The 22,143-nt window shown below is 39.3% G+C and overlaps 1 protein-coding gene across 3 annotated transcripts in view; it reads left to right on the top strand.

Annotated features, from left to right (window-relative positions):
- ATP11B (ATPase phospholipid transporting 11B (putative)) overlaps nucleotides 1-13,548 on the top strand; it is a 108,123-nt gene extending 94,575 nt beyond the window's left edge. For 2 of the 3 annotated variants that reach the window (XM_049881622.1, XM_049881630.1), the window contains 2 exons: nucleotides 8,915-9,048; nucleotides 13,289-13,548. In XM_049881622.1, coding sequence (XP_049737579.1) covers nucleotides 8,915-9,048; nucleotides 13,289-13,370 — 216 coding nt within the window. In that variant the 3' untranslated portion in view covers nucleotides 13,371-13,548. The remainder of the gene's footprint in view (nucleotides 1-8,914; nucleotides 9,049-13,288) is intronic. The other variant, XM_049881624.1, reaches the window with a different exon arrangement.
- The last annotated feature ends 8,595 nt before the right edge of the window (nucleotides 13,549-22,143 follow it).

The following is a 22,143-nucleotide window of genomic DNA, read 5'->3' as shown; positions in this document are numbered from 1 at the left end:
ATGCAACTCTGGGTGTTCATAACTTTGAGGTGTTTTAAAGTTTTACCAAACCTTTCAAACAGTTTTTTATCATTATCAGCTTCAAGATTTTTAATAGGTTCTACATTGAATTACAAGGGTCTAATAATTTTTAATAACTATAGGCAAATATACGAAGGGATCTTTAAGTGGTAGTCAACTAAATTTCGTGTTTAACGCAAGAACTAAAGTCAAAATCAACTTGAAGATTTGCCTTCACCTTTGGTTGAGCCAAATACGTACGTCCCGTTTTACAGGTGGATAACTTTCTGAAAGCCATGGGTACCTGTCATATTTTGAACATCCAGTTGTTCAGCTCTAAGGCAGGAAGAGAACTCATTATGTAAAAACACTGACAAACTCTTGTCAAGCGAAGATAACTTTTGCCTTGAGAACAGTCATAATATTTTTATGAAATCATTTTTAATACGTTGGCTTAAATTAAGCCTCATTTTTTTGTACAATACTAGACTAAAAGTGGATGGGGAAAGAAGATCATAAATCAGAACCATCCCAGTTCCACAACACTGCAAAGAAATAGAAAGCTTAACAATTATCTGTGAAAGAACAGGCTGAGAGCAGGGTGTACTGGTCAGGCGGACTTTGCTGCCAGCCGCTCTCTGATGAGGCGGTGTAACAAGGGGAAGAGCCCCGATGGGGCCTGGATGCCAGTTGGTGCCGCCCTTGACGCTGCTCTGCGTCTCCCAACCAAATGCGTTCCCCTCTTGGAGCCTCCAGAATCCCCATCTATAAAAGATCGTTTTAAGTACTGTAGTCTGTTTGTTGCTGATAATAACTAAAGAAAAACAAAAAGAAGAAATAACACGCTTAACTAAAGGCCAAGCAGAAATAACAGTTGCTGAGATGAGCAGTGACCCCTGGGGGCATCTGCTGGCAGATCTGTGAATTCTGAATACATCTCGTTTCTAAACTGCATTAAACAGTAACCCTGGATGTCACCAGTGGTAGCCTCACTGTTTACTGTGGTATCAGAAGAGACAATTGTGCAGATACCAGATATTTTTAAGAGCTTTCAAATCTTTAATCGGGTTAGAGCTTCTTAAGAACCATTAACACAAAACTCTAATCAGATTTCTTTTGAATCAATGAAAGTTCATTTAAGTGTTTTCCCTTTTCCTGGCTTATAGGCAAAGCTAGTCAGCTATCTTCACATAAACTTACTGTACTTTTGAAACTAAGGAATTCTACCATTTAACTTTTTATATAGATACGAGAAATTTACCATAGCATTCTTTTTATAAAAGTAATTATCAATCCATCCTAAGTCTGGGAAAATATGACGCAAAATTTGTTTTTAATTCGGTGATGACATTTTCTCATAATTTAAGAAAGGTTAAAGTAAGGATGGTTAGGGGCACATTTTTAAACTTCCTTGGACGACCTCTAAAACAAACTTAGGGGGAAAAAGAAGTTTGTATAAATTAAAAAATATTTCAAATAAAGGATTAAATTTCTTAACCAAAAAATCAAGTCAGGTCCCCTACTGAGGTGTCTTGTGACATCTGTAAGGTCACATGATCCTTCCACTCTGCAGGCGGCCAGTTAGAGCAGAGGCATGAGGTGAGAAATGGAGCGTATCTTTGTAATAAGAAGCTTAAATCTTAGTGGCAGGGAATTTGTTTAACGGTAGAAAATGAATTTTGTTGACAGAAGCGTGGTTTTAACTTCGCTGTACTGTATGTTTAATATCAGCTTAAAACAAAACAAAAAAACCAAACCGGTCGCCATCAAGTCGATTGCAACTCATAACACCCCTATAAGACAGAGTAGAACTGCCCCATAGAGTTTCCAAGGAGCACGTGGTGGATTCAAACTGCCGGCCTTTTGGTTAGCAGCCATAGCACTTAACCACTACGCCACCAGGGTTTCCAGTATCAGCCTGGTGCGCTGGAAGGTCAAGGCTATACTTTGTATGCTTCCTTGTGCTCCCTTGACAAGTGCTGTTAGCTGTGTGTGTGTGACGGTAAAATGTGCTGTTGTGTGGACACCTGTTTGTGCCTCCCAGATTGTGGAACCCAACTTGCTGTTTTGACTCTAACCCTCAATATGGTGAGAGTGTCGCTGTGTAATACGAGACTTGTTGCTTTTCTGTCCCTCCAGATGGAAGAAGATAAGGGTTCAGTCAGCTCAGCATATGAATTTGCTGAAGCGAGCACAGAGGGGAGGACAGTAGGCACCTGCTGAGGCTTGCAGCCAGCAGGACAGTTCTTGCTGCAGTAGGTAGTACCACACTGGACCTTCTGGGGACTTAACCACTAAGTGCTCGTGCTGGGGCATGCTGGGAGCGCAGACCTGACATGGCCATTCTTACCTCACTAATCTTACCCTCACTGTTTCCCATCTGTTGTTTGGGTTTGTTTTCCTTTTTTGTGGTCTTCACATTTTTTATATGTCCCATCCCTGAATATTCTGTTATTGGTTTTGGGTCTTCCTTTGGAGTTAGATTGATACATGGCACTTCACCTCACCTTCCAACCTAGAGAAGTGGTCTCACAATCTATCGTCTTACATTCAGGAAATTATTATTCCTTTTCACGTCACCTTTTGGAAATATGTCGCACTATTTCTCTTATTTCTGAAATCAGGTTTTCCTCAAAGTGGTAGCCGTGTATCATTTTACGTATCTCAGTTTAGGTAGTCACTGAATTACTTACCTAAATCTTGAGTTGAATGATCAAATGAACACGTGCTTAGGCTTGGTACTGAGCAGTTTTCTGTTGACTGATAGTTGACAGACTCAGTTCTTGCGTTTTACAAAAGTTCATAGTTGTATCTTTGTTACAAGTGAGTCAGTGAGTGCTTGATTCACTCCCATCTTTAGGAATAAACCTAACTACTTATATACCTAAGCGGGATATGCAAAACATTCTGATTAGCAGAAATTGTGGAGGATAAAAATCCCTGCCACTGTCATACCTGAACTATTTACCCTTTCATATATTGTAATTACTGGGCAAATAGTTGCTATTGTCGCCTCTGGGATAAACCCTCACAAGTGAAGAAATGTTAAACAAAGCTAGTTGAAGGTTATAAGTCATTTAGCTCTACCATAAACCAGACCATGGAACAGGTACAATAGTTCAAAGAATCTGAATTCTTCTGTAAGACATATTTTTAAAATTGGATTCCTTTAGTGAATTGCCCTAAACAGAGAATGTTGAAGATTCATTAATCAACACCCAGTTAAACAAATTCAAAAGAATTCTGAATTTTCATTTTGTTTTGGGGTGCTTTATAAGATTACCTTTACGACATACTTACCTTGTATTTTGCTTAGATACACAGAGAAGGATTTTTAGGGTTTTTTTTCTTTTTAATATCCCCTGATTGAGCAGCACAAAAAACTCAGATGAAGAGTTTGCTGTGTAAAGAGGGAATGCCGGCCAGGATTTAGACTGCGTCCTGGATAATCCTCAAAGCAAACCGTCCACTTGGGACCTGACTATAGCAAAATTATGAAATGATGTTCTCTGTGATAAAAATTCCCCAGCGATTCAAGTAGACATTTCCTAAGACATGGATTTGGTGCTACTTTGCTTTAAAATATCCGTTAAAACATAGGTACCACTCAGAATTGGGTTCTTCGAATGTCCTACTAAATAACAAGGCCCTGTTAGGATTCCCTCTAAAAGATGATGATAAGTGAATTTTCTTCCTTACACCCTGTGACATTTGGCTCTCTTCCTGTAAACAGGAGCCCTCAACCCATAAATATGATTTTAGTAAAATTGCCATTACCATCCTCTGCAATATTTTGTGTTTATCACCTAATCTAATTCATTGAATGAAATCCTGTTTTCCTTTCATGTACTTCTGCCTCTGGCACCTGTTTTGAGGTAAAAATCACTTTTAAAAAAATGTTCTTGGGTGCCGTCAAGTCAATTTCAACTACTAGCAACCCCATGTGACAGAGTAGAGCTGCCCTGTAGGGTTTTCTGTAGGGTCGCTGTGAGTCGGAGTTGGCTCAATGGCAATGGGTTTGGTTTTTTGGTATAAACTTTACGGGAGCATATCTCCAGTTGTTTCTCCCACAGAGCCCCTGGGTGAGTTCAAACGACCAACCTTTCAGTTAGCAGCCAAGCATTTAACCGTTGTGCCACCCGGGCTCCTTATTAAAAAATAATAAGTTTTTCTGTTTTCAAGTGGCAGTTGTGTGTCTAGTCAAAGTTTGGTCAGCCTTGCCAAAGCAGGTGGGTTGCGCTAAGCCCTAAATGTTGCCTTGGGTTAGACCTCTTACCTAGCAGTTTCTTTTGTTGGTAAAGGCTGCCCAGACCTCTGTTCTTTGTCTCTGCCTTTTTGGCCCTGCCTTTCCAGTTGTACCTAGCCCTGTAGGGGTGCCAGCAGGGAGCCGGGACTCTAGACCTTTCTCATCCTGCATTGAGGTACTTAAGCCCCAGACCTGCCCCCTGCCGCCAGTATCAACACAAAACATTGTCAACAGTTTCAACCAACAGCTGGTCACCTTCTTCTCCTTCTGTAACGAAGATCCTCTCACCACTGCCCACTTAACTCCTAAAGCAGTGAGCCACAGAAGGAACAGAGAACAGTCAATGACTTAACTCAGGTGTTTGCCCCTGAAAGCAGTACATTTTCCAATGAGGAAAATTCTGTAAGCAAAAAGCTCCTTACCTGATAAGCATGACTTTTTACAAAAATGTTATTTTTGAAACTCTGCTAACTTATTGAACAGTTTTTTCTTCTGGAGGTTGAAATAAAATGAAGAAAAATGTTAATATTGGTAAGAGTGAGGTGACTTACCAGTTAATTAAAACCTTGGTAAATTAAGTTACTTCTTGGTGCCACCAGGGAGGGTCTCCCTCCCATTTCTTTACTTCATTTCTTTTCTAGTATTTATAAAGCCACTGCTGTCGAGTCAATTCTGACTCGTAGCGACCCTACAGAACAGAGTAGAACTGCCGCCATAGGGTTTCCAAGGCTGAAATCTACAGATAGCCGGGTCTTTTCTCCCAAGGAGCCACTGGTGGATTAGAATCACTGACCTTTTGGTTAGCAGCCTAGCCCTTAACTGCTGCGCCACCAGGGCTCCCTTCTAGTATTTATAAGTAGTTTTTTTGTTTTGTTTTGTTTTTAAAGTAATGATCGCCTTTTCACTTTGAACAAAATGAGGTCTAAATGCTTCACCAGATCCCACCCCTTGTTATCCTGTAGCTACAGCTCCTTGTACCCTGGCTGGGCATCCAGTTCCGAATATGAGATCCAAGGTCTGTGGATGGGAAGTGTAAAGCGTGTAGGTTTGCTGGAGAACAGTACAGCATTTTCCAGAAACACAGCTAACGAGCATTTCCAAAGCTGCTGGGTTTTTTCTCTGTAGGGAAAAATGGAAATACATTTTGCTTAGTTTAAAAGGTGACCTGAAGAGGAATCCCGGCGGTCATGGGCCCCAAACCTTCTGTTGGCCCAGGACAGGAACCATTCCCGAAGACAACTCATCAGACATGGAAGGGACTGGACAGTGGGTAGGTGGGAGATGCTGATGAAGAGTGAGCTACTTGTATCAGGTGGACACTTGAGACTGTGTTGGCATCTCCTGTCTGGAGGGGAGATAGGAGGGTAGAGAGGGTTAGAAACTGGCAAAATTGTCACGAAAGGAGAGACTGGAAGGGCTGACGCATTAGGGGGAGAGTAAGTGGGAGTATGGAGTGAGGTATATATAAGCTTATATGTGACAGACTGACTTGGTTTGTAAACGTTCACTTAAAGCTCAATAAAAATTATTTTAAAAAGTGACCTGAAGAGGTCATTTCTTTATGATATTTTTGACAGTTTTCTAGATGTTTGCTCTCTTTTGAGTTGCCTGTATTTTAATACCTATCCTTAGATTTTAAAGTAAAAGGTGTTGAATGCAAAGCAGGGGAACTCCCTGAGGTCAGATTTAGAGGTAAGCCATGCTTTGCACATACTTGGACTCTCAAAGGCTTCCGACCTTTCAGGCGTCATCTTCAATGAATCGCTATCAAGTAGTTGAGGACCAACTATGGGCAAAACACATTTTGTTAAACTAAGAAGTGCCAGACAAGATCCTTGCCCTCCTGAGCTTCTGGACTAGTTTAGTGGTCTATAAACTAAGGCGGGGGAAGGACCAGTTTGTTGTTTTGTTTTTAATTTCCAACCCATCACAGATCGATACTTGTGTAAAATACAATAAAAGTTAATTACTTGAAAAATGAAATTTAAAAGACATACAAAATAGCCCTAATTTTTACATTATCTGACTCAACAGTCATAAAAGTATCCTGCCAAACTGCCATGAACATTTCTGAACTCTTACCCTACCAGACCAGAAATAGTTATCTTCTCGTGGACAGTGCGCTTATAGGCCAGCACTGAGCCACAGCTCTGCTCTTTTTGCAAAGGGACAGTAGTAACTGCTTCCACCTCCCACTGAGGCTGACTACACCCCGTCATCCTCGGCCTCCACATTTATTCACGCACTCTCTTCTCTCAGCCTGGAATGCCCTTTTCTCCCTATCTCCAGCTGCTGAAACCCACTTGTCCTTCAAGAGGTATTTCAGTTGCCATCTTCCTCATCAAGTCCTTCATGCCTGCCAACACCACCACCAACAGCTGGTTTTGAGCTTGTCTTCCTCTATTCTGATCTGTGTGGTCGTAATTGTTGGGGGCAGCTGAGTGGCACGGTAACGAGCTCTGGAATCAGAGACACCAAGGCTCAGGCCCAGCCGGGTGACCGAGAACAAATCTTCTCCTCTGTTTTCTCCTCTGTTAAATGGGATGGTTATGCTGCCTACTCCAAAGGATTGTTACAGACTTTAAATAAGGCAAACATGAGACAGTGATTTTTCGTGAGGAGTAACCGGCACATGCGTAGTGAACACTCTGTAAATACAATGGCTGTTATCATTTGCACCCTTTCTGTACCCTTGCCTCACTAGATGAAGAGAAGAACTGCTGTCCCTTAGAGGATTCAGCGCAGTGCCGTGCTCAGTAAATATAAGCTGAATTAAATTGAAGTGCTTGTGCCATGTAAGTGATGCAAACAGTGAGGTAGAATACAGAGACAGAGACGTCACTGACAGGAACGTGAGGAAGGTTCGTGGAGATGATGAACTTTGCTAGGGGTCTGCATTCTGACCCAAATTGCTGACGGTCCTTGACCCGTGACCACAGGCAGGGAGCACTGGCTGGCCGGCTAGGGTGGGGACCACACAGGAGCATTGGGAAATAGAGCAGGAAAGGCAGACTGAAGTCAGATTTTAAAGGGCCTTAGAGGGCTCCTTGAGGTTGGACATCAACCTGTGAGTACCTCGGACCTCTAGTGTCCTGGGCCCCACAGAGCGATTTTGAGGTTGAGACATACTGGAACCAAGGGGACCCCCCCAAGCCTGACCAGCATCCTGACTTAATGACTATCCTTTATTCAGAAAGTCTTTTTAGCACTAGTGTTTAGAAACTAGGGTTTCTCAAACTTAATTGACCACAGAACTTTTTTTTTCTTTCTCATGAAATGCCTGTAAACATCTCACAAAACACAGTTTAGGAAACAGTCCCGTAACAGTCCTAAACCAAGGCTGTTGTAACGGAGGAACAAGTAAGATCTGGCTGTTTCTCAGTGCTCAGCAGATCCTGGGGCATTGGTGCAATCAGATGGTTAGCAAACAAGAACCGTGTTCTGTCTGGCACTGCTCGGCGTTTGGCAGGACCTCACCAGTAGCTGAGGTTCAGAATGCCAGGTCATTACCATCCCACCACATCTATCGCCTGTGCCCACCGTGAGCGTCTCCGTCACCATGATTCCCAACCCTTGTGGGATTGCAACACGTTCCTGGATTTATTTTTACTGTTCTTCCTCTACACCTTTGAAAGATTTGTTCTGCAGTATGTTATATACATAAAGGCAAGAATCAAAATAAGTTTAAGATAACGCTTGAGAAATTTTGGAGCACTCTTGGCTGTGGCAAAACCAGGGTTGGGATTCATTGATCTGTGTGGTCATACGTTCCCCCTTCCCCCCGCCTCCCGTTTTAGCATGATTAAATTATTAGTAGTATGGAATTAAGTTATCTGAGTTACTTATGCATAAATTGATTTTAAAGTCTTACATACTTTCAGAAAGTGATGCAATTTTAAATCTTAAGAGTACTGCTTATTTGCACATTTAATAAACTTTAATCCGTTTACCATCACTTAATTTTTTTTAAGTAAGATGAGCCAATTATGGCCAAAAAAAAAAAAAATAGTTGGCATTTAATAGTTGTTTAACAATTTAAAGCCACTGATATTGTTTTCAAAGATAATTATGGAGTTGGGCATATGCAGAGTGCTCAGAACCTGGCAACAGTGAACACCGTGTATGTGTTTGCTACAGTTGTCATTGCTATTGTTGTTTCTGTTGTTACTATTGTTGAAGACTGGGGTTAGGTCCTGCCTCGTTGTTACTTCCCAGTCTTCAGCAATAGTTCCCACTCCACTTTTCTGAATTGCTAGACATTTTAAATCGAAGTGGTACGAGCATTTCACCTAAAAAAAACTCAAGGAAAAATGAGAGCTCATTAAGTTTCAGAGTGGTGGATGTAAATCATTTTGACCATAATAAATTTGATGTTACAATATAAAATATATTACGGGCCTAAACCTTTGCAGATTTAACTAACACCCAGGTACCTATTTTTATATAATTATTTTACTAGACCTCTAATTTAGGACACAGTGTGTTTCAAGTATTTTTGTACGATTATTAAATTAAAGCCTTCCATTAATTTCCATACTATAGAAAAACACCGTACCTATATGTATTTATATTACTTGTGGTTTGCAAGTGGTTGTTATAATTTTTTTTTAATGCTTTGTGGAAGTCCAAGTCTGTAAGTTCTAACTTTCTCTGCCTCGTCTTCTCCAGCTTACTGAAACAAATTCAGGTATCAAGTGCCTGGACTCCATGTGCTGTTTCTCAGAAGGAGAAGCAGCGTGCGCGTCTGTTGGAAGAATGCTGGAACGAGTTATAGGACGATGTAGTCCGGCCCACATCAGCAGGTGCGAAATTCCACTAAGTAGCTTTTGCTGCATCTGGGTATCCTGTGAACCGAGACAGGATGAACCTGCAACACTAGATTCCAAACAAACCAGCAGCTGGTTTACCAAATGATGCAGGAGGTGTACTCACTGCCTGTTAGTACTCTGTGATGGTAGATTTCACTCTGTGGCTTTGGGGTAAGGGGTTCCTTCACTCTAATGGGAAGTGGAAGCACCTTTGAAGAGACTTTTCATCTACGGAACAAAAAGTTTTGTCTTAGAATCTTTCTGCAGTGTATGAATAGGAATATATATGGTATGCTTTGTTTCGTACAACTCTTTTTAATTATCCCTAGACTCCTGTTTTCTTTCTTATAGGGTCTTTTTGTTTGTTTTTTCCTTTTTGTCTTTACAAAATAATCTACACATACTAGTGAAGTCAGAAAGCTCTGCTTTTCTTTTTCTTTATGTATATTTTCTCGTCAGTCTTCTGAGGCGTTGAGGTATTTATAAACACAAGAGGCTGTACTTTGGCTCTCCTACCCCATCTTTATCTCTGTAAGGAGGTTTTGAGATGAGTCGTGTTTCTTTCGCTGGGTTGTTACAGTCTATTTAAAAGTTTATAATCTATAACAGGCTCTTTAAATTGTGGATTAGAAGAGTCTCAGCATTTTTGCTCCCTCCCAGATCTACTTCTTGAATTAGACTGATCACAATACTTGCTTTTGTGGATGACAACAAAAATATCATGTAAAAACAGACTCGTTGAAGATTTATTTAAAACTGAAAGGAATTCATTTCTTCATACATTTCCCCAAGAGGCATTCATCATTTAGGGGCTATTTGGGGGCAGAAACGACTTTTTCTACATTCTGGTGTTCTTTATGTGAATGATATCGTATTTCCAAAATCCAGGCAGCAATACATGGGGTGCGTGAACGGGCCACAAATGGGCAGGAAAAGACGGTGAATATTATTTTCTACTTGAAAAGGGCCGGGAAAGGGCTGGGAAGCACTGCAGGAGCAGAGAAGAAAAGACAGAGGAGACACTTAACCACTGATAAAAGAATTGTTAATGTTTGGTTAGTTTGGCGTTTTGAAAAATGATGACTATGTTATCATTCACGTGTCATAAAATCCAGATAACCGTCACTGCAAACTTATCAGTTCTCACTTTACCTTTAGCTATGGCCACGTCTTTACGGTACAGTTGCGTTTATAAATAGCATTCCTGTGTTAATAGAATATATAAGGCACCACCCCCCCCCATTTATTCTGATTTGATCATAACATGTGATCAAACTATTTCTAGAATTCTGCGGTATCATTTTGTAGTAATTTTATTCCACATACTAGGGTTACTATGAGCAGTTAAACTTATTGGGACTTTGTTATGACTTACCTAGTTGTGTTATAAAGTGCATTATATGTAAGCAAGCAGCTGTGTCATGTCGACATGACAAAGAGTTTCCCACAGAAGTTCCAGAAGGATTTAATTTATAATGCAATTTTACCTATTAACATAGCTTTTACTGCACAGAATCAAGGCGGAGTTAAGACACTATTCTAGAACTTCTACAGAATTTTTTAAATTTATGCTTCAACAGAACGTTGTCTTCAATGACACTATATATCTTAATGTTAAAAAAAAGAAAAACGAATTAATTTTGAATGAGCCAAATTTTTTTTCTGTTTTATACATATTTTCATTTTCTTTGCATTAATTATTTAGGTAATATGCCCCCATTTGCCATTTTTGTGCTGCGTTACCCACTTTGGACCTGGCCCAGGGTTTATGGATTTATTTGGACATGTTTTCTTGGAAGTGGCTGTTATCATCTGTACTTTTTTTCACTTAAAATTGTACCATATTCTTTTCTGAGATTTTTTTTTACTTTCAAAAAAAAAAAGTTTAACTTAGTTATTATTATATTTGACAGACTATAAATACCTTTCCAATTCTGTCCAACATCTTAGCTTATATTATTGGTTACTATTGACTCCCTTTTTTCCCCTCTGTTGAATAATCTAAAAAATCTTTTGAGATCTGTTGATTTTTTTTTTTTTTTCCAAGTGAATACAGGACTACTCGGTGCTTCCCAAAGGGCTAGATGAAAATTGCCATAGATCCATTAACATGACATTTAAACCTTAGAAGTCGTTTTGGTATGTAGAGTCTTGTTTTTGTTTTCTAGTAAAATATATTTGGCAGTTCCATTTTAATTGTGGAGCAGCCTCTATACTGCGTTTCCATTTTATGTCTAATTTAAAAGAGAGGGCAAGGCTGAGACCTCCAGTACACAAGGTGGGAGCCTGTGGATAGCTGTGTCATTAACATATTAAATATAACAGGCGATGGGCATCATTTGAGAAATACAACCAGTGCTTTTCTATCACAGATCTCTCTGCCAGTTAAACTTGTACCATCTAGCCACAGAAAGTCAACTTACATTTTATTATTGGATGTTGTCAAAGGAATATGCCCTATTACATGATGCGCCGTGTCATACTGTAGCCGTAAATGAATTTCTGTATGGATTTTACCAACAGTGATGTTATCCTAATCAAAACTGTCTTTTAAGTGAAAAAGTTAATGGTATTAGTTGAGGTATTTAATGTTGTTAAATATGATATTTAACACAGGAATGCACACATGTGCTTTGAAAAGATTGAAAATGAAGGGAAACTACCTAATGAGATTCTTCTGTTTCCACAATGAGTGGAAACCTGATTCCAGATAATTAAGGTGTTGATACATTTTACATTTTGTTGTATATATCTGAGTGTACCTCCCCCCATAAATCCTTACCATATTTTTATGCAAATAAGGTACACATTCTACGTATGCCAACCGCTCCCTTCCCCCTCCCCAGGTGTTTTTTGTAAGTGCTGCTGTGCCAATTTTTTTTTTTTTTTTTACATGTTGCTTTAAAAAAATTAGCATAGCACTTAAGAAAGATACCTGGTGGGGTGGGGGGAGGTGGAGCAGCTGGCAGACAAACATAAAAGCGTGCCTTATTTGCGTAAAAATATGGTACTCTTTAAGAAACTTTATTCTCATTTTGTCCATTTATCTTACACATACTGAGTGCCTGTTATGTACCAGGCCGGTTCCAGGTGCTAGAGAGACAGTGGTGAAGAAGAGATAATGTCCAGGCTTTTCTGGGAACGAGTAAAACTAGAGGACCAACCAGTAAACCACTGGTGTAACTGTTGTCTGTCTGTCTTCCTGTTTGCCAGCTTGGTAAAATTTCTGGAGTCCACGCTTCATTATGGCTGTGCTCACTTAATGGCTGGTTTAAACCCAAACTTCATACAAGCTAAGCGTCTCTCTGGGAAGCAGCAGATACATGATAAATATGTACTAGGACTATTTTAAGCATAGTCTCCTCCTCTAAGGTCTTTGTTTAGGGAAAGTGGAAACCCTGGCAGAAGTTACATAAATGTATTTACTAGGTGCTTTTTAGTCTCAAATCTGCCAGGCACGCCTTGGATTTATATAAATAATTTATTTTAGTCTCATAAGAAGCCACCTCTGACTGGGTGATCCTGATCGTCCTTGAGATAGGCAGGCTAGTTTTTGATCGTGGGTTGTTTTAGCTTGAATTAATACAGCTACAAATAAAGCACTATGAAAAGAATTGCTTATGGGACTTATCATTCAGACAGTAGTTGACTTTTCTAGATCAGTAGGGGACCATTTGTTGAAAACCCTAGTGACCTAGAGGTCTTTGGTACCTATCAAATAAGCCATTTGCTGCATTCAAACGAATTATGCTAAAATCTTTAGAATTTATAGTGAGAAGAATTAACCAATAATATGACCATATTACTACTTTCATTCCAACGCTTCTGGTAAGTGGGATTTTTTTGTTTCTGTAATGTCAAAATATATTTACTTTTCAGTGAAACAGTGTACATAACTCTTCATAACATACTTATTTCCTATTGAACTGTTATAATTTTAGGAGAGCCTCATGCTTTACTACCTGTAGGAATTGTTGTGATGTTAGTGAATGTCTGGACTTTGGCTAGTATTTTTATATAATGGCTACAGCATTATTTTTCTCAGGTTTTTGTATAATACAAATAGAATGGGCATTAAATGCTAGTGTGAAGAACTTTAGCATTTAAAACGATTCACTCAGCAATTATTTTAAAACTCAAATTACATTTTGGCCCTACATTTTAGAACGAATTTTTTTTCTCAATGAGAACATAGGACCTGGTGAGCCAAACTTTTCTCTTATTGTTGCTTTAGATCGTGGAGTGCGTCCGATCCCTTCTGTACCAATGACAGAAGCGTCCTGACCCTCTCCACAATGGACTCCTCAACCTGCTAAGGGGCAGTAGCACCTTGTAGGAGACATCTCACCTCCTGTTCTAAAATTCAGTGTGATTAACCTTTCACGGGCTGCACTGGCTCTGCAAAACCTCTTCCCGAAGTCTCTGGAGAGTTCATCCCCACTCAGAGTTGCAGTGGCTAACAGAAGGCATTAACGTGAACCCCTTGGGCTGCCCTGAATTTGAATCTGAACATGTTAAAATTTATCAACAAGGAGACATTTCCCACGTCTGTCTGCATTGTCCTTCGTGTCTATGGGACTCCTAATGGCATTTTGGAGCCCTGGTGGCTCAGCTACTAAACAAAAGGTCGGCAGTTCGAATCCACCAGCTGCTCCTTGGAAACCCTGTGGGACAGTTCTCCCATCCCCTGTACAGTCGCTATGAGTCAGAATCGACTCGACAGCAAGTTGTTTTTTTGAATGGCATTTCAGCCTTTGCTGAGGCCACTGTGTTTTAATATCAGAGTAGTAATGGGAGATACCTAACTCCCAGATGTGTGTATTTTTTAGTATTAGCTCGGTTACTGACTCTTTAAATCTGCTTCTGTAAAATACGCTGAAAAGTTTGCCTTGAAAACTCTATTTTTTTATTAGAGTTCTATTTGAAGCTTTTCATGGGAAAAGTGTATGTGAATAGTGAGGGATTTTGGTCCCTCAGTGACCCATGTTGTTAATTCACTAATGCTTTCTAAGTCCACAGAGCAGCGTAGGAGAACGCATTTCATCCATTAGTTTACTGCAGTGTGGGTGGAGGACACACCAGTTCCAGACTTCTCTAAATGCACCGTGACACGGCCACCAGAGTTAGCCGTACACAGGCAAAGGGTATATACTGGCTTACATACAAATCAGGAATCAAATCCATTCACCAAATTTCAAATTGATAATATTTTTGTGGCAGAATATGAAGGATATTATTGCATATTATTAATTTAATATGTTCATCATTGGATTTTTTGCATGCTTTAATCTGGTTAATATATTTAAATTTGCTTTTTTCTTATTTATCCTGAAGGCTCTGTTTATAGTACTTTATGATGATGTTGTAAAGTTCAAATATATCAATAAAAAACAAGTCTGGACAGTTTTTAAATATTGTAAATACTTTCAATTATGCAAATCAAAATACTGTTGGGTAGTTAAATCAATAAAAAGAGAAGAGCCTCTTTCTGTGGCCAATTGAGAATCACTCTTGCCTCTTTAGACTAAAGGATTTCAGATAAAAGTCCTATTATTTTTCAGTTATCATATGTTATCTGAGTTACAGCAGACTACCACAGTAAAGTGAAATCTACCCAGTGTCCCATTATAAGGTATGATTTCAGGCATGGCTGTGCAATGTATATGAAACAAAGTCTAAAATGCTCAATTTTTGTGGGATAATCACAATCATAAGTTAAAATGCTGACAATGGTTAATCAGGTCCATGTGAGTGTAATTAACTCATGGCACTTTCAAGACTTGCTTCTATCCTGAAATTATCCTGTGAATTCAGCGTTGTCATTTGTTCTGATAAACAGTAAAGCTGGTTTAAAACTTGGAAATGAATACAGAATGAAGAACTAGCACCCAGCTCTTAGCTGCGGTACTGGGTTTGGGAAGATACTGTTTGTCTGGAAATAAGTGAAAGGAATAATACATGATCCACACACGGACTCGTGTTCCAGAAGAGGAATTATTGCAGAAATATTTAACAGTAGTTTAGTGGAGGTAGGATGGGATTTCTTTTTCTTAAAATGTATAAAACGTACATAAAACAAAATGACATGCAAGAGGCCTGCAGTACATCTATCTTCCAGTGTCTATTTGCCATCAAATAAACTGAATACCAACACTAAAGAGAAGGACTACAGAGGCATCACGCCATCTGTGACCAACTGCGCCACTCTCTAAGCAGGACAGGTCAGCTAGCCTGCACAGTGCCCAAGGCCTGGTTTGCAGTCTCTGCAGTCACCATTCGATGTCAGTTCAGAAGAGCTTTATATCAAAAGAAAGGTCAATGGCGTCATCCCACGCTGTTGTTCAAAACCTGTTTCCTTTAAAGGAAGATTATCTTGTATTTGTAAGAAAAGGATTCTCTTTCCTAATTTCTTTAAGAAGGTAACATATAATAAAGCCTACAAGTTTTGAACAGTTATCTAGTGCCGACATTCATATTATACAACTATTACTATATAACCAGTCATCACAGACAAGTTTCCCCTTTGCGTATAACTTTAAAGTTCTTTGGAACGTGTGATGTTGATAATTGGCCTACTATTTGGAAACCCTATGGGCAGCTCCACTCTGTGCTCTAGGTCACTATGAGTCAGAATCAACAGCAGAGGATGGGTTATCATCTGCCAGAACCAAAGTAAGATGTTAAATGTGCTAGTGCTAGTTAATGAATGGCCTCAAATCGGTGTGCCTCAGCTTGCTTGCCTTGGCCCAGTTGAAAGGCTGCAGCCCTGCAGATAGTGGCAAGCACCCAGTCAGTGTCCAGACTTGCCCATCAGCTGCTCTAGGTGACTCAGCACCCTGCCTCAGCTTCAGCAAGCAGAGGCTCACCCTGGGAGGAGTCTGAGAGTGGGCCAGGGAGAAGAAAAAAGAGGCGAATTTACAGTCTGAATTTCTCTAACTGTCCGTCCTTGGACTCTCACTAGGTACAAAGCTCCCCAGACCTGGCCCAAGCCGTGGTGCAATACTAAGGAGCCTTGAACAGAGGCAAGTGGCCCTGTGAAAAGATTCCCATACTCGGCCCTATTATTAGCAGCACCAGGGCTAGGGCCATTTTTACTGCATAGGATTGTGAAATTGGACTTGTCTGATAAGCTTGAGACTCCTGCTGATAGGCAGAAGTCAAGGCCACTAAGCAATTCACAGTAGACGAAAGCTTTTTAAACACCCTCCTCTGAAAAGCTCTTGGCATGGAAGGCAAAGGGGGAACTCTTCCATGTTTGTGTTTTTCCTGTAAACATTAGTGGGGGGTCTGGTACAAGCAGGTATTAATAAAACTATAACACCAAAGATTCATGGAAAGCATGTCTTACTTATTTTGGTACGTCTTCATAGACAGTTTTATTTCTATCTTGAAATGAGTCCTTTATTTTCATAAAAAAAAAAATTACTAAAGTGTTGTTTTATGTAAGATAACTTGAATGATACTCCTACAAAAAATAGCTCATCGCTAATGATATGTTTGTAATAATGGTGATTGTTAGATTTCTCTAGGAATTAGCTGGGAATATCCTAGCAATACTTAGGACCCCAGACACTGTGGCTGCCTAATGTAATCCTTAAAAAATTCTCTGCATTGCCAGTAAACGTAGTATACTTATTGTACAGGTCTCGGTACTTTTTTAAAGTTTATGAAATTATATTTATCAAATAAACACTTTCCTATAAAATTTAAGTGTTTCTCCATCATTTAAGCATTTTAAGCTTCTCTCTGCTCGTCACAACCAGCACTGCCAAGCTTGCTCCAGTTAAGTTCTACTGTATTTACCCTCCATTATAGCACAGAAATGTCACTATGCCTTTCGCTGCCTGCAATTTTTAAAAATCCAGGAGTTCTCTGATTATCCAGGTTTTATAGATCTTCAACACAGCCTCTGCGAAAGGGACTGATAGAAATGTACCCACTGTAAAGACAGCACGTTTCAGCCAGAAATGGCCACTGTTCACGAAAGGCCAGCCAGGAACACGTACAAGTCTGGACAATGCCTCGGTCCATAAAGGACATGTGCTTTGTGAAAAGATATATCCCAACCTCCTAATGACATCAAATCGTTTTTCCTAAAGGATTCTCAGCTCCCAGTCAGAACACACATAATTGTTTATTCTCTGTTTATTTTTAAAAAAGGTAAGCTCCTGCCTCTGCCCGAGTGTTAGGGTTTGAAAGGGATGACAGCTCCCGAGTCATGTAATGTGTTTGTATTTCTGAAATGAAATACGAGCTTGATTCTGGGGGAAAAAATCAGTGTATCTAGGCATCGATTTTATATTAAAAAGGGACTTGAGGGTTTGGACTATATTTAAGGTGACTTCTGTCTGTAACTTTTAATGTACAATAAATAAAAATAGCACGTGACTAATCTTGTCTCTTAATGAATAAGAAACGTAGGACAAAAAATTTATAAAAAGCATTTCACCAGAAAATGCAGTGAATTCAGAAACAACTCCAGCTTAATTTTGAAGTGGTAACCGACTCCTAGGGTGGAGCCACTGTAAATGGAGACGGACCACCACGGCTCTCAACCAACAGCTCCTTCTGTGGGTGGTCTGTAGTAAACCCCTGATAAATCTCTGGTAAATCGGGTTTTTCCTACGAATTTTTAAAGGTAAAATGGTTTTTGTTAAGGCATAATTTACAGACAATGAAGTGCACAGATTTTTGGATTATAATTCAGTCACTTCTGACAAATCTATGGTGGCACAGTGGTTAAGTCATAGGACTGCTAACCAAAAGGTCGGCGTTTCGAATCCACCAGTCGCTCCTTAGAAACCCTATGGGGCAGTTCTACTCTGTCCTATAGGGCCGCAATGAGTTGGAATTGACTGGACGCTACTGGGTTTGGTTTTGATTTTTTTTTTAAACACCCCGTAACCCTCACCCCAGTCCAGACAAAGAGTCTGTCCATCATAACAGAAAGTTCCCTTGTGCCCCCTTTCCAATTCATTCATTACCCCTTTTACCCGCCTCCAAAAAAAAAAACCTGTTGCATTGATTCAGACTCATATCAACCTATAGGACAGAGGGTTTCCAAGAATTGCCTGATGGATTTGAACTGTCAACTTTTTGGTTAACAGCCATAGCACTTAACCACTACGCCACCAGGCTTTCCCATACTCACCCCAGGCAACGACTTTTCTAATTTCTGTTGTCATAGTTTTGCCTGGTTTTCAATTTCATATATAGAATTACACAGTGTGTACACTTTCTTCCGGCTTTGTCACTCAACACAGTGTTTGTGATATTCATCCCTGTTGTTGCATATATCTATAATTTCTTCCTCTTTATGGCTGAGTAGTATTTTAATGCATGAAAATATCACAATTTATCCTTCCTCCTATTTATGGACATTTGGGTTATTTAGTTTTGGACTATTAATAATACTATGAACATTCTTTGTGGACGTATTTGGTTTCATTTCTCTTGTGGAATAACTAGGATTAGACTTGCTGATTCATGGGGCTGGTTTATGTTTAACTTCATAAGAAACTGACAGAAAATTTTCCAGAAAGGTTGTCTGTACAGTTCTAGACTCCTACAAGTATTTATGGAAATTCCAGTTGTCCCATATTCTTGCCAACATACTTGGTGTTGTCAGTCCTTTTAATTTTAGCCATCTAATGGATGTAAAATGTTACCTCATTATAGTTTAGTTTGTACCATGACTAACAATATTTAACTCCTTTTCACATGCTTATTGGCAATTTTTTTTTTCCCCCTGAAATATCTGTTCAAGGCGCTGGCCATTTTTCCATTAGACTGCTTGTCTTGTCATTGAATGACAGGAATCATTTATATAAAGATATAAATCCTTTGTCATATGTATTGCTAACATGATCCCCCAGTCTGTGGATTACCTGTTTATTTTATTTTATTTTATTTTATTTTATTTTATTTTATTTTATTTTATTTTATTTTATTTTATTTTATTTTGGTATGGTGTCTTTTGGTGAGGAGAAATGTTTTCTTCTGATGAAGTCTGATTTTTTTTTTCCCCCTTTTATGCCTAGTGTTTTTTATGTCTTTTCTAAGAAATCTTTGTCAACTCCAAGGTCATGAAGACATTTTCCTCTGTTTTCTTCTGAAAGATTTACAGTCTTAACTTTTATGTTTAGATCTATCATCCATCTCAAATTCATTTATGTGTATGGTGTGAGGCAGGGGTTGAGGGCGTTTCTTCCTCACCCTACCCCCAATAAGGTTATCAGGTTGTTTCAGCTCCATTTGTTGACATACTCTGTTTCCCCATTGAAGTAGTTTAGTTCCTCTTGGTAAAGTTAATTGGTAACAAGAGTACGGATCTGTTCCGGACTTTATGTTCTGTTTTAATCACCTACCCTAATACCGTAGCACACTGTCTTATTGTAGCTTTATAGTAAGTTTTGAAATCATGTGTAAGTCCTCCAACTCTGTTCTGTGTAAAGGTTGTTTTGGCCATCCTGGGTCTGTTGCATTTTCGTATAAATTTTAGGATCAGCTAATCAGTTTCTAAAAGAAAACTCTGATGTGATTTTGATTTGGATTGCTCTGAATCTATGCATCAGTTTAGAAAGAACTGACACTGTTAACAATATTGAGTCTGTCTCCTAATCCATTAACATGGTATATCTCTCCATTTATGTAGGTCTTTAATATCTCTTAGCAGTGTTTTATAGTCTTCAGTGTAGATATCTGGAAGATCCTTTGTTAAATTCCTAAGTATTTTATGTCTTTGGTGTTACTGTAAATAGAATTGTTTTTAAATTCATTTTCTAATTGCTCAATACTAGAACACAGAAATACAATTAATTTTTATACTTTTGATTTTGTAACCTACAGCCCTGCTAAGTTCACTCATTTGTTCTAGTAGGTTTTTGTTTTCTTTTCTATGGAACCCTTTGGATTAATCGTGTCTTCTGAGAATAAAAAAGTTTCAATTTTTTTCTTTCCAATCTTTATGCCTTTTATCTCTTGTTCTTGCCTTATCACACCAGCTGGAACTTCCTGTACAAAGTTAAACAGGAGAACCACGAATCGGTGTTGAATTTGGAAAAATGCCTTTTCTCCATCTGTGGAGAGAATCATGTGATATTTGTAATTTGCTAATAGGGTGAATTACTTTGGTTAATTTTCAAATATTAAACCAATTTAACATCCCTGAAATGAATCCCACTTGGACATGACATGTTATCCCCTTATATCTCACTGTTTCATTTGCTAATAGTTTAAGGACTTTTGTGTCTAAGCTCATGAAGGATATAGGCCTGTAATTTCCTTTTCTTGTAATACCCTTGTGTGTTGGTATTTGGTATTTAGGGTTATGCTGGCCTCATAAAACAAGTTGGGAACTGTTCCTTCCTCACCAATTTCTGGAATAGTTTGTGTAAGGTTGGTATTCATCTTTTAATGTTTAGAAGAACACACCACTAGTCATCTGGGCCTAGAGTTTTGTTTTGTTTTTGTGGGCAAGTTTTTTTGTTTGTTTGTTTTTTACAAATTCAATTTGTGAAGCAGATAGAGGGCTAGTCCAATTTTCTATTCTTGTATCAAATGCTGCAAGTTCTGTCTTTTAAGGAATTTGTCTATTTCATCTAATTGCCGAATTTTTCACATAAAGTCATTCAGAATATCCTCTTATTATCCTTATAATAACTATGGGATCTGTAGTGATTTTCCTGCTTTCATTTTTTTTACTGATAACTTTTTTCCTTGCCTTTTTTCTTGACCAGTCTTGCTAGGGATTTAATAAATTTTAGTAATCTTTTAAGGAACCTTTTTTTTTTTTTTTTTAATAATTTTTATTGTGCTTTAAGTGAAAATTTACAAATCAAGTCAGTCTCTCACACAAAAACCCATATACACCTTGCTACACACTCCCAATTACTTTCCCGCTAATGAGACAGCCAGCTCTCTCCCTCCACTCTCTCTTTTCTAACCCCCTCCACCCTCTCATCTCCCCTCCAGGCAGGAGATGCCAACATAGTCTCAAGTGTCCACCTGATCCAAGAAGCTCACTCCTCAACAGCATCCCTCTCCAACCCCCAACCCGTTGTCCAGTCCAATCCATGTCTGAAGAGTTGGCTTCGGGAATGGTTCCTGTCCTGGGGCAACAGAAGGTCTGGGGGCCGTGACCACCGGGGTCCTTCCAGTCTAGTCAGACCATTAAGTCTGGTCTTATGAGAATTTGAGGTCTGCATCTTTTTTATCCCACTGCTCTCCTGCTCCCTCAGGGGTTCTCTGTTGTGTTCCCTGTCAGGGCAGTCATTGGTTGTAGCCAGGCACTATCTAGTTCTTCTGGTCTCAGGATGGTGTAGTCTCTGGTTCATGTGGCCCTTTCTGTCTCTTGGGCTTGTAATTGCCTTGTGTCCTTGGTGTTCTTCATTCTCCTTTGATCCAGGTGGGTTGAGACCAATTGATGCATCTTAGATGGCCGCTTGTTAGCATTTAAGACCCCAGATGCCACACTTCAAAGTGGGATGCAGAATGTTTTCTTAATAGAATTTATTTTGCCAATTGACTTAGATGTCCCGTGAAGCCATAGTCCGCAAACACCCGCCCTTGCTCTGCTGACCTTCGAAGCGTTCAGTTTATTCAGGAAACTTCTTTGCTTTCGGTTTAGTCCAATTCTGCCGACCTCCCCTGTACTCTGTGCTGTCTTTCGCTTCACCTAAAGTAGTTCTTATCTACTATCTAATTAGTGAATGCCCCTCTCCCACCCTCCCTGCCTCCCCCCCTCGTAACCACAAAAGGATGTTTTCTTCTCAGTTTAAACTATTTCTCAAGTTCTTATAATAGTGGTCTTATACAATATTTGTCCTTTTGCATCTGACTAATTTCACTCAGCATAATATCTTCCAGGTTCCTCCATGTTATGAAACATTTCATAGACTCCTCACTGTTCTTTATTGATGCATAGTATTCCATCGTGTGAATATACCATAATTTATTTATGTATTCAGCCAATGATGGGCACCTTGGTTGCTTCCATCTTTTTGCTGTTGTAAACAGTGCTGCAATAAACATGGGTGTGCACATATCTGTTCGTGTAAAGGCTCTTTTTCTCTAGGAGTGGGATTGCTG

Source organism: Elephas maximus, chromosome 1 (genome assembly GCF_024166365.1).
Source record: "Elephas maximus indicus isolate mEleMax1 chromosome 1, mEleMax1 primary haplotype, whole genome shotgun sequence".
NCBI lineage: Eukaryota > Metazoa > Chordata > Mammalia > Proboscidea > Elephantidae > Elephas > Elephas maximus.
Note: the sequence above shows the minus strand (reverse complement) of the source record. Positions and strands in the feature narration are given on the sequence as shown.